Here is a 12696-nt window from a genome sequence, read left to right as displayed (position 1 = left end):
TGTGTGTAAGCAAGCATGTGCGTTGACCACTTCAAGCCATTTGAAGTGCAGCGTGCAGTACTGGTTAAAGAATACTCAAAGAGAGGCAAAAAACGAGGAAAGATCATATTACTGGACTCACCGTCAAGTGCTGGAAGAGCCATGCCCTCATAATGTTTGTTGCCACTTTAGGAAAGATTCCGCGTTTTTTGTTCCTCTTCTTCTCCTTGTCAGGGTCATCATCATCTCCTGTGCTGGGTGATGCCACACTGTTGTCCAGACCATCACCTGTCAAAATGTAGAGCAAAAACACAGAGGTCAGGACCTGGTCACTAATAGAAAAACATAACAGGCTCTGCTTTTAAAGAAAAAACTAGGCAAAAGGGTAAGCTGAGAAGTAAGTAAGTAATGTGTATTTATATAGCGCATTTATTGTGTATGGCTATACACCCAAAGCGCTTAACAATCTTGAGGGGGTCTCTCCACACAACCCAGTGTGCGGCATCCACTTGGATGATGCAACGGCAGACACAGGACAACAGCGGCAATGCACCCACCACACACCAGCTATAGGGGGAGAGGAGCAACAGAGGTAGAGCCAATTCGGTGGATGGGGATGAGTGGGAGGCCATGATGGGTAAGGGCCGATAGAGGGAATTTGGCCAGGAGCTCGGGGTTACACCCCTACTCTTTACGAGAAGTGCCATGGGATTTGTAATGACCACAGAGAGTCAGGACCTTGGTTTAAAATCTCATCCAAAAAACGACACCGACTGACAGTATGGTGTCCCCTTCACTATACTGGGGCATTATGACTCAAACAGACTGCAGGTTAAGCAGCCCCTGCTGGCCTCACTAACACCACTTCCAACAGCAACCTAGTTTTCCCTTGTGGTCTCCCATCCAGGTACTGACCAGGCTCAGCCCTGCTTGGCTTCAGTGAGTAACCAGTCTTGGGCTGCAGGGTGATATGTCTGTGGCAACAACAGTGCATCAATATCACTTTGAAGCGTCACATCTCAATGCATTCATTTTTAATACTTTTATAAATAACTCCCATTTCTCACCCCCACACAAATCTCAGAGAGAAAGAGAGAGAGCACAATGGACTTGTAAGGTTGCATTTCCCCCCTGCCTTCCTACACAACGAGTCACCAAAGAATTGAGAATGACAGAGAGATTTAGTCTTCATTATCCCAGGGAAATATTGATTGAAGCGCACCCGGTGTCTTTTTACCTCAGGTGGAGCAGTTGAAAGGGGGGGGGGGGGGGTGTATATGGCTGTCGCACAAAACGGCAGCAGCTTCTCAAAGAGCTGCATTTTAATAACAATGCTGCATGGGTGCTTGCAGCAACCTGTGGGTGCTCGATAAGACTTTATAATGGGCAGCTGAACATACCAGAGCAGAGGAGATGGCTTACGTCGCCTTTTCAGCTTCACATCGCCTGTTTGCTTATGTATGATGATTTTATTCAGATCCCCAATTATCGTACATATTCTCCCTCAATGAGAGCCCAAACATGCCTCTAAGAAGACTTCTGATAATTGTTATTATGAACTCACAATTCTGATAATAAACCATAAAAGAAACACGAGCGAGGCAAACAACCACACATTGCAAGGGTTTTTCCATAGCGGAGGCACAGGAACCGAGAGAGTAACTTATTGATTACGTATAAAGCACTTCCAAAAGCCCCAGCGCTATTCGTACAGAGAGATTATGGTGGGTTAACTCTTTCTCTAGCTGTAGCTTTCAGTCAGCGACATAAGGCACCTGTATCATTGATAATTAATGGAAATGTCTGCAGTAATCCGGTTGGAGATAATTTTTTTTCCCAGCTCCATGCATCAATAGAATAATCAAGGGTCTAAAAGAGTCTTTGCTCCCCATTACCTCAGGCAAAAGAATTCCTGAAAGCATGCCTTGCGGGCACCTGAATTATATACGCCATTAGGAGAGCGAAGGCTTTCTACATTCCATATAAAACACTCCGCCAACCCTCTCCGCCTAGGAGAGAAGCCCCAGAAAAGGCTGAGACTTTTTAAGTGAAGACTTATGTAGATACAATGGCTTTGCCTTTTACACAAGGGCACTTTCCCTCAGTCAGTCACTTACTGAGAAACTGACCATAGCCGAATCGCCCACTGCAACATACACAGGCAAGTGGAGGGAGTACAAAATAACTATAAGACCAGTTTCGATTACATCATTAACTGATGCCAAAAACAGCCTTGGCTTAGAGAGCAGTTTGTCTTCCGACTGTTTTTAGGCAAATAGAACTTCCCAGCTCCCATCTGGGAAGGCAGTGGCACTGCTGGTTTGTAATCTAAGACACCATTTTCATTAGAAGCAAATGCTCCAAATCCGGTGTAAAGACTAGTTCGTGTTCAGCAAAGCCTAAAATAATAAACCCAGGGCTTGTCCCATGCGACTTAGCAAAACAGAAGCAAACACTGGATATCAGGTCAGACAGAGGAAGAAGAAAGGGGGGTACAACGAAAGAGCGAAGGAGGGCAGGGGCGTTTGAGGGATGTTTGAGGTAACTCTGTTGCGTGTGTGCTCTCTTGAGCTTTTGTCTTCCGCCTCTTCTGGCCATTTTGAACTGTTTAACCTCCATTCCCCAATATTATTGCCTAAAAACTGACCTCTGAAGGCTTAGACCTTCAAGGCAAATGAGGGGGAGGGAAAGAAAAGCTGTCAATTTTATTGGGATTTCCATTTTGACGCAATTTGATACTGACTTAACTTAGTCAGGTCTGGAACTACTTTCATTGCTTTTTTTAGCTTTGCTGTGGCAGTGCAAGCACAATCAAGTGTCTACAGAGCAAGTTCCCATCAAAATGTCAGCCTGTTGCTAATATTGTGACAATAAACAAATATTAATATCCATATTTATATGTGTTTTAGATCATTTTTGCCACTTTTCCAACTTCTGTAAAGTTGCTCATTTCAACTGAAACCAAAACCCAAGAATTGAGCACTTATGATTGGTTAAAAAGGTGTCCCTCCTCTGACTTTTTACAGGATCTATTGCTGTCATAAACATGCCTTTTCTCAGGACACCTATTTCAGCATATCAGGAAATAGGTATGTGCTCATCACTGTCAATTTTATTGGTATTTCCATCTTTGATAGCGATCCACCTTATTCGACTAGGGCTAATCTATTTTACCAGCACAGGCATATGGCAGTGTCTATACGACACTTCTGTGTCAAAATGTCAGCCCACAACAGCTTCCACACTCTTCCCGTGCCAAATAAAGACGAATGATGGCGGCAAGACTGAAAAGGTGGAAATAATCATAAAAATGATGCTAGTCCATAAACAAGCTCACAGCCTCATTAGTCCAGCAGCAGGCTCCACTGGCAGATTTATGCGCCTTTTCGCTGATGCCATGAGGAAATGCCACGGGCGAACTTTGGCCAACTGCTAATGGGTTATGACAGCGTCTTAGCAACTACTGCAGGGAGGGGGGACACACGGTCCGGTTCGCCACTGACAGAGAGGAAAATGTCATCTCATCTGACCATGTGTGGTGGAGTCTATGCAGCAATTAGAGAGCAGGCCAGTGACTGGAGCAGGCCAGAGGCTGAGGAGGATGCCCCGCGGCTAACCAGGGAGAGAATTTTTTATGACCCCCTCGTACGCGCACACACATTCACGCATGAGATCAGGCTGTGACGCTCTAGCTGCCTGGCTGCTGCTAAAATCAGGTTAGCTTCCCAACGAGCCTTTGTCAGCCAACTCTTCCGATTGGCTCATCCGCTCCATCTTGATACCTGTCTTCCGATCTCTCTAGCCATCTCTCTTTCTCTCCATCTCTGCCTTCACCACTCTCTCTCCTACATACTCAAGGCGGTTTCTGACATTATCAGAAAGATGTAGGCTAATCTGTTATGATCTGATTACTCAAAAAGGGCACTACCTGTTCCTCTTTACTTATGAGTACACAGCATCAAAGTGTCAGCCATTTTTCTGCTGCTTTACAAATTAGCAGAATGACACTTCCAATCTGTCAAGGACATTTCCATGTCAGGAATGTTTATTAGGGTGATCGGACACCTGTTTGTCCAAGCTATGGTGGACAGGGCATTTCACAATTGTAAGAATGCCAACGGGCATGGGAGCATCTATACACAGCAAATGCTAATATTCATATTTTCAGCAGTTATTAAGCCTGGCCGTCGTAGCTCATGAAATACAGCTTCTTGGCCAATTTTAAGTGTTTTGACTAAATTTTATTGGCCATGGTCGGATGGATGGGACCAAGCTGTGGAAACAGATTGGCTTTTGCTTTACACCACATTTGGTCCATGGATGATTTCGAGAGCACCCCTGGCCTCTCCCTGCAGAGAGAGTCAGGTGACCTGTGCTGCTCTCTCACTCTCCCTTAGCATTCAAACATACTCTCATATGACTGTACTACAGCTCTCCTAGTCCTGCAGAGGCTCAGCCTTCAGGGCCTGCCATCCGCCTTCTTTTCACTATGCACACATTCACACATGTTCACACACTCTTCGTTCGAACACACACACACACACACACACACACACTCTCTCACATAAACAGAGCCGCATATAAAGAGAGTGGGCGAATGGGGAGGGTCGGGGAAGAAAAAGATAAAGCTGGGTTCATTGTATTCAGGCCATTCACATGGTTAGAATGGACCAGGCAGCGGGGGTTCCCTCTGCATGGGTCACAAGCGCCTCCCACCTCAAAAATATTCAGAACATGCAGGAATTCCTGCGGTATGATTCTCAACAAGAGACACTCAGATTAGCAGGGAGCTTTCCGTGCACGCTTGCCCCACCATACATTTTCAGTTCCTAAAATACATACAAACATTAGCAGCGGTCTGCTGACTGCAATCACTTGCCTTTCTCACAAAATGTCCTTAGCTCCTCTAGTTTCTGAATTGGAAGGATAAATATAAAGGAAAGCAGAGGGTTTAATGAGATGCGACATGGCGACAATGTGGCGGATTTGCAGTTATGTTGACTCTTTGAGATTTGATGGCTTGCGTCTCGTGATATTTGCATGCAAACTCTTGCATGCTTGCGTATCTGTGCGCTGGCTAAGTTAAACACTAAGTTTTTCTGTTCAGAATTTATGATTATGAAAGAAAAAATAGCACTCTAAACACTAATCTGGGAAGAGTCATAATTACAATCCACAATTACCCGGGAATCGTTTTAAATAATGACAGTAAATAATGATGGTTTTAAATAACTGCAGGCATCCTAAATAATGACAGTGTTTTCTTCCCCTTTCTTTACGCGTATGATGACAGTGACAGATCTGTAATTCATAATTTGGGCAAAAGAGAGCGTAATTACAAGTCTTTCAGCCGTACCTCGTGCATCTCTGTCATCCCCTCGCAGCGGGGCAAACGGAGAGAGTAATAAGTGCATAATGTGGCTCATATTCAGTGCTATAATGCCTCTAATTAAACTGAGTCACCCATGTGAGTTCTAGCTGAGAGCTCCTCATGCATATTCCCAGGTCTCCGGGATCAGGCCACTGACATACCCACAGGTGATGGCAAAAATGTCATTGCAAATGTTACGGCTCTCTTTCGTTCGTGTCTGTGTAGGGGTCACTTCCACTGAAGCCCCCGACACGTTGGAAAGCGTACTGAGGCCCAGGGGCACAAACACAGCATTAAACTGAGGTCTCTCTCGCTCTCTCCCCTTCCCTCCCCTCCTCCTCTTTTCATTCTTCCTCTGGTCTGTGTGTCGAGGGGGAAAACGGTCAAATGAAAGTGTAGGGCCCTGAGTTTACCCTTTCATGTCGAGCACTTTTACTGTGTAACTATTGATTTTTCTCCTTTGTAATTTTTTTTTAATCTGAAGATATAAGGCGGGCAGAAAAGGCAGGCTGGTGAGGTTCAAACGGGAACACTTTAAGAGTCCTCTGATTCCACCGAGGCAGCACACACACTCACTCACAAAGAGTATACATGCTCTGTTCTCCCTCTCCCTCTCTCGCTCTCTCTCTCTCTCAGACAGCTTTTGACACCTTCTCCAGGGCCAGCTTTGTTCGATATCCAGGCAGACCGGATGGCTGAGAGGAAAGTGTTTTTTAAAAAAAGGAACATGGCTCGCAACAAAAGCTAAGAGCCTTTGCTGGCTCACAACAACAGCACTACTGCAGCAGTCTGCCCAGAATTCAACTCATCTGAACGCTTTTAAACCCCTCATCATATACTCGAGGTGAATCTAAAACAATTCCTACACAGCCAAATAAAGCCATGACACCCATCCTTCTGACTACCAAATAGGAAACTCAATTTCACATAGCATAACACTATTTTATTATATATGTTATATAGGCCCAATCCCAATTCTACCCCCAAAGCCTGGTTTATACTTCTGCGTCGAGTGATCATCGTGACCCACGGCGCATGCCTTGCATGTTGTTGTGCATTTATACTTCTGTGCGCTGCTTGTGTTGCTCTGCAATAACACTTCTGAAACACTAGCTAGCAGTGAGGTTTTTATGTTCATCTGTGATAAGTTTCTTCATGGGTGTTTTGTTTTTTCTGAACGCTACCTTATTGTAGAAGTAGCTAAAACTCGCTCATTTTGAGGCGGGAACCGGCGGACATGCAACAACTTTAATCATAAGGTAAACACAAAACAAAACTTTCCATCTGGACCTCCTTTAAGGGACTCGACTCTTGTAAACACTCACTCTAATGGGTTCGCGCGGCTCTCGATCCTCCCCACACTTGTCAGCATTACCAAGCTGACCAACTAAAGTGTTGGCGCTACACGTCATTGCAACATGTAGTTACATTTCTTGAAAGGTGCGCATCGGCAATGGCCACGGCGAGGGCTATGTGACCACGCGCAGGGTGTGCCAGAGCATACGCGTATGCTTAATGCAGAAGTATAAATCAGCCTTTAGCCCTTTCCCTTACCCCTTGTTTTGCGTGTTCACATGAAGGGGTAGGGGTGTCCCAATTCTCTTTAACTTGAAAACGTCAGGCTAAGGGGAAGGGATGGATAGCCCTTGAAACTGAGGTTTTTCAGGACCACACTCGAAACCAAGGGGTACAAAAATTTCCCAGAATACACCATCTATAACGGCACCATGGCTGCACACGGAAGTAAGGAGATGCAGAAATTAGTATGTTTGTGTCATTATTACAAATTTATACAACAAACAAGCATATGTTTTAACACATTCATAACAGTGTTTATGTTTTACCATCATACTTTTAGCAAAAACAATAATAGAACGCAAAATTTTGCTATCTATAATCAATAATAATAAATCTTGTATCGCAGTCCCACAGCATACTTTCACTGTCAATCGATGACACTCGAAAACCCTGTCAGAAAAGTCTAGTGGCTGTTTTACAGTGTCTGATTTAATGTTTATGTTGTTTTCGTTTGTTTAGATGAATATGGACACGATGTAAATATACAATACAGTTACGAGCTTATTGCCACATCATATTGTTATAAAAACATGATATCGTTGCCTTCAGTGATTTCCTGAGGATAAATATCAAAAAAATAATGCAACTGGAATAACTACAGCAGTTGCATCTTCAGTCTCATATAAATCAAGAGGTTGCGATGACATATAATGACGTGTGCAGGTGTTGTAGCGGTGTCCCATTTCTTAGGGGTAAAATTTAAAATCCATCCCCTTCACATTTTGTTTTAAGGGCCAAGGGGAAGGGGTAGGAGTAAAAAAAAATAATTGGGATTGAGCCATAGTGTTATGGTACCAAAATTTCTGTAGTGTCTAACAATAACAGCAAACATCACAGTGCTTCATACCAGATGGTATGACTGTGATTATTAGATCTATTTATAATGATAAGTAAACAACACATTAAAACATCAGCATGAAGCCTTCAAATAATGTAAAGTGCACTGTAAACACATTATTAAAATATCAAATGAGACGATAGTTATAAACGTGTCATTTTCTAAATCAGATTTGCATTGTATTAAGGCCAATTCACATTGCATGGACAAGAAACAACATCATCAGGTTCTGCCAGATCTGTTGGTGAATGTTGGAGTTTGTTTTCAACAAATGAAAACACCCAATCAGTTCAAGTTTGTCATGGAATATCTTACAAGTGGCATACTGTAATCTGGTGATTATATAAATTGATACAGTCTTAATAGGGCTGTCCTTCCCTAAACGTTTCATTCTAATTTAAAGCACGAAAAAAAGTATTTTTCTAAAGAACACAAAAATTAAATAGTAAAATTATGTCTATGCTTTATAATAACGCTTCTATTTATATTGTGTTAATACTTGATTAGGCCCTACTTTACATTAAATGACTTTTTTATTAACTAATATGTACTTACACTGTAATAATAATTTGTTACCATGCAGTTATTGTATTAATACATGTTTTTACATTGTACTTATGCTTGATTTAATACCTGCAAGTAATTACATCAGTATTTTTTTTGTAATTACATTTATAATTACACTGTTGACCATGCTTTACACTTTAACCCACTCTTAAACCTGTCCATACCGCAAAATATACTTGTATCCCACCTGAAGAGCACCACAAGTGTTTTTCAATTCATTATGAACACATTAAGTACATTGTATTTATATTTTGATGCAAGTAGTTAAGGCCACTTAAAGTGGGACTCTTGATTAAAACTAGGCCCACACGAAATCTGCTCGTGCAGAAATGCGCAGATTTCCACAGATTTTCAGCCTTTCATTGAGTCTATTTATTTATTTGTGTGTAACTGTGTGTAAATTTATATTTATTCAGTTTTTTTTTATTAATTTCAGTAATATTACTGACTAACATGAAAATGTTTATATGATTTATTTAAAATACAGTTTTTAAAGTAATAATTTCTGTCTTTTAGTCGATATATGGTAGATATATTATATGAGAGACTTGATTTCTTTACCAAATAAATGGATCTAATAGGATTTGCATTGTGAACATTAAATAAAAGTAAAAATGTATTACTTTTTATTTAAATATTACGTTTTTAGTTACGATACTCCCAAAATCATTCGGCAAAAACAGAATTTTTATAATATTCTGCGCAGAAATAGCAAAAAATGTCCACAGATTCTGTCTGGCCCTAATTATAACACAAAGAACAAACTGCATTTAAGTTCATCACACATTCACAGGTTTAACAAAAATGCCTGCGATTGACAACAATTAATACTCAATGCTATGATGCACATAGTAAATACAACTTATGAGGAACTCACCCAAATGCTCGTAAGAGCAGTGGGAACTGGACTGACCCAGCAATCTGTACTGCTGATACTACAAAAAGACATAACATTGCTTTTTCACTATTTCATAACTGCGTTTTTAAAATTAAAACGGAAACCTTATAATAAAGTACCAGTATTTTTGACAACACTAATCTGTAACAGAAAAGGACCTGTAGACAATGGTTTTGCATTGTTCCTTTTTTTTTTTTTTGGTATATTTTGGTAATGACTGAAATGGAACCAGAGATGTGTGGTTAACTGCGGCAGTCTTCATTATTGGCTTCTGGCAGATAATTTTCCACATGGCAGCTATCTAAATGACACAGGCTGAGATAAGTGCTCTAATGCACAGGGATTTTCCCCAACTACAGCGTATCGCCATCCATTGGGCTGTAGTACAGTTAGATAATGTGAGGGTATTTCACTTCTAATAATAGCTTGCTTGGCTTCCCCTGAATTTGTTAAATGTAGTTAACATGGAGAGTGAATTGTATGGCAGAATTACTCACAATGAGCACTGCTTATAAAGAGAAGGGCAGCACTGTTATTATAGAACAGAAGGGAAAAAAGCAAGCCAACTAAGGAATGAACTGTAACATCAATAGATTTTTTATATCTTTGATAGGCTGCTCGTCTATCAGATTAGTGGATCCATTATGTCTACACATACAGTAGTTTAACAAAGACCTCAATTTAATTCAAGGAGGGTTTAATAACTGAAGAAATCTAACAGCTAACACTCATTTATTTCCATTCAATCTGATTTGATGGTTTGCCAAAAGTGCACAACCTGCTTCACCTTTGCTCATAGATACACAGTTTTTAATACATTTGTTTTCTTTTTCTGTCTATCTATCTATTTATTTATCTATCCGTACATCCATCCATCCATCTAGAGTTTTTTTTAATGAATATCACTTCAGTTAGTTTTGTTCATTATCCTATAGCAGTAATACTGATTTACACCTTTAAGTAAATTAAAGTCAATTAAAACAAAAAACTGCAAAACAGCCAAATCTTGAGCACTTGGTTTTAAATAATGAGTAAGGATAAAGGCATAGAAAAAACTTAAAGTCCGAACCAAGGGTCATTTTCATCTTTGCTAAACTGTTCTACACTCAAATGGTCATATTCAATACTCCTGTACTTACTGCTGTCCAACGAAGAACTCAATTTCACCCCTGTCAGACATGCCACAGGAAGTGGAGCATAGGGAAATGTGGGGGAATTGTAGTTCTATCAGCTTGGGGTGAACTAGAGAGATAAGGCTTAAGGCTGGAAGTGACGGAAACTGAGCTGGACTGAACGTCTGCTTCCTGACAGCAATAGAGTAGGGGCGGCTGGACGTGGGTGATACCATTACAGCTCGGCCGTGCAGTCCTCTATTGAGACCACAAACACACACACTTACACATATATTCAAAAAGAGCAGGGTCAGCTCTGGGCAACTTTGCAGATTTTTTTAGATTATCGACCTGGTAAACTTTCTGGTTCCTGCCATTCTTTGACTCGTTTGGGCTCCTAGGGCATAGCTGGTGATCGGGTTACCTCTTGCACACACATGCATACACACACACACACAAGCAGTCACTCTCACTCAAGCACACAGTAAAGCAAACACACCCTCTCTCCATATACATACACACCCTCTAAAAGCATACACACTTTGTTTGTTATCTCTCTTTCACTCCTAAATCTTAAAAAAAAATGCTTGAGGAGGTCTTTATCTTCCCCTCTAAATCCCTTCAGCAGGTATCCATGTCAAAAGACCAGGGCTGGGCTCTGGGAGAGGATTGTTTAGTAAGGGTCAGTCCTGGGTCAAGCTTTCGGCCTGTTGTTAACACAGCCCTCCCCCTGGTGCTTTTTGCACCGGCCTCCATCTGCACACACCTTCGTCCACTGCCACTCCAAAAGTCCAGCACCCCAGCAAATAATCCCTCTCTGTGAGAAGTCTCTGGTGACAAATACAAAGGTCAAATAGCTTTAGCACACAGTGCAAGGGAAGCCAAATTCCCCAAATATGGAGCTTTGGTGGTGTTTGCTCACAAGAAATTGGCTTGTTGGGGTGTCTCCAAACAGGCCTGGTAGATTCCTTTTTCTTGGTTGGGCCTCATGAGTTAATCGCTTTTGTGGTGGCAGTTCTGATGCATCCAAATTAAATTATTTGGTGATGATAGAAAAGGTATCCTTATTCATCAAGGTGACTATTTATTTAGTACAGGTCATACTAAAAAGCTATAGAAAAGAAAGAAAGAAATACAGTATATACCTGGACCTGATGCAAAGCATCTTCCTGTCATATCTCTTCTAGGCAATTCACATATCTTTGTAACAGTCCTAGGACCTCACATGCACATTCCCGGTGACTATCTGCAGGAAAATATTCCTCATACAGTATTATCGGTAGGGCAGCATATGGCAAACTAGCAGCAGGCTACTCATCCTCATCCTCTTTAGAGGCTAAAATTAGCACAATACTGTTTGTGGCTTTAAGCTGGACTCAAACCCACTGTGATACCGCTAATAAAAAGACTGGCCTCCTGCTTAGAGAAAGAATGTACATCCCTACAGATCACAGGAGGATTATCCTGCTGGGATAATGTTTTTTCCTGCGATGGCTGCAGAAAGATTTATATTTTTAATATAATTTTATTTGGAAACAATTTATTGGGCACGCATAACTAGTGGAGGTCCTACAGGTCAGTGGGGATGATGTAAAAGAGAATTGTCAACAAGAGAGGTCTTTTTGGCAGAGGATAACCCCAAAAAGAGATTACTAATCTCTTTATTAAGGGCCTAAATAAACTAAAGAGAGTGCATGTGACACAGCCACACAAGAGCATCTGATTAATGAACAAAGAGTTAAAGCCTGTTTGTTTACTGTCACTCACTGTTCCACAAACTCCCTTCCCAACATCCCCCTCCATCTCCCTTCCTCTTTGCCTCCCTGCCGTGGCCTTCCTGCCCTCTTTATATCATACGAGCCAAGTGTTGATAGCATATCTCCAAAAGTGATATCAGCTTTTTCCTAAAAAACTTGCATACGGTGTATCTGATAAATGCCTGGTGGATTCGCAGAGATCTTCCCAGACTATGCAGAGTAATGTTCACTCAGGTCTTCTACAGAAGACATAATGCATTGTGACACATCAGTGATAAGCTGCACCGATTTGTCAAATTCTCATGAACCTTTACAGCGCAGATCAGATGATGGAGAATGGCGTGGGAATTTTTCAAATGAAGCCAAGGGGTTTCCCAGCCATCAGGAGCATATTAGGAAAAGCATCATAAATTGTGAAACAAACAGTTATGCTGCATCTAAGGGGTTTCAACTATAAATGAAGTGGCACTTTCCTACTATCCATTATGAAGTTCTGTAATTGATTATTGGTATTCTGTAAACCAGTAGTTCTACAGTTGACCTGATCTCATAGAAACATTGCTAACCAGAACATCAGAAAAGAGATGAAAGGATTT

At 41.4% G+C, this 12696-nt stretch overlaps 1 protein-coding gene across 1 annotated transcript in view; it reads right to left on the bottom strand.

Annotated features, from left to right (window-relative positions):
• LOC130239978 (homeobox protein Meis1-like) overlaps positions 1-12696 on the bottom strand; it is a 73982-nt gene that overhangs the window by 37788 nt on the left and 23498 nt on the right. Inside the window, exon 8 of the mRNA XM_056471373.1 lies at positions 122-267. Within this exon, the coding sequence (XP_056327348.1) occupies positions 122-267 (146 nt within the window). The remainder of the gene's footprint in view (positions 1-121; positions 268-12696) is intronic.

The sequence above is a fragment of the Danio aesculapii genome, chromosome 13 (genome assembly GCF_903798145.1).
Source record: "Danio aesculapii chromosome 13, fDanAes4.1, whole genome shotgun sequence".
NCBI lineage: Eukaryota > Metazoa > Chordata > Actinopteri > Cypriniformes > Danionidae > Danio > Danio aesculapii.
Note: the sequence above shows the minus strand (reverse complement) of the source record. Positions and strands in the feature narration are given on the sequence as shown.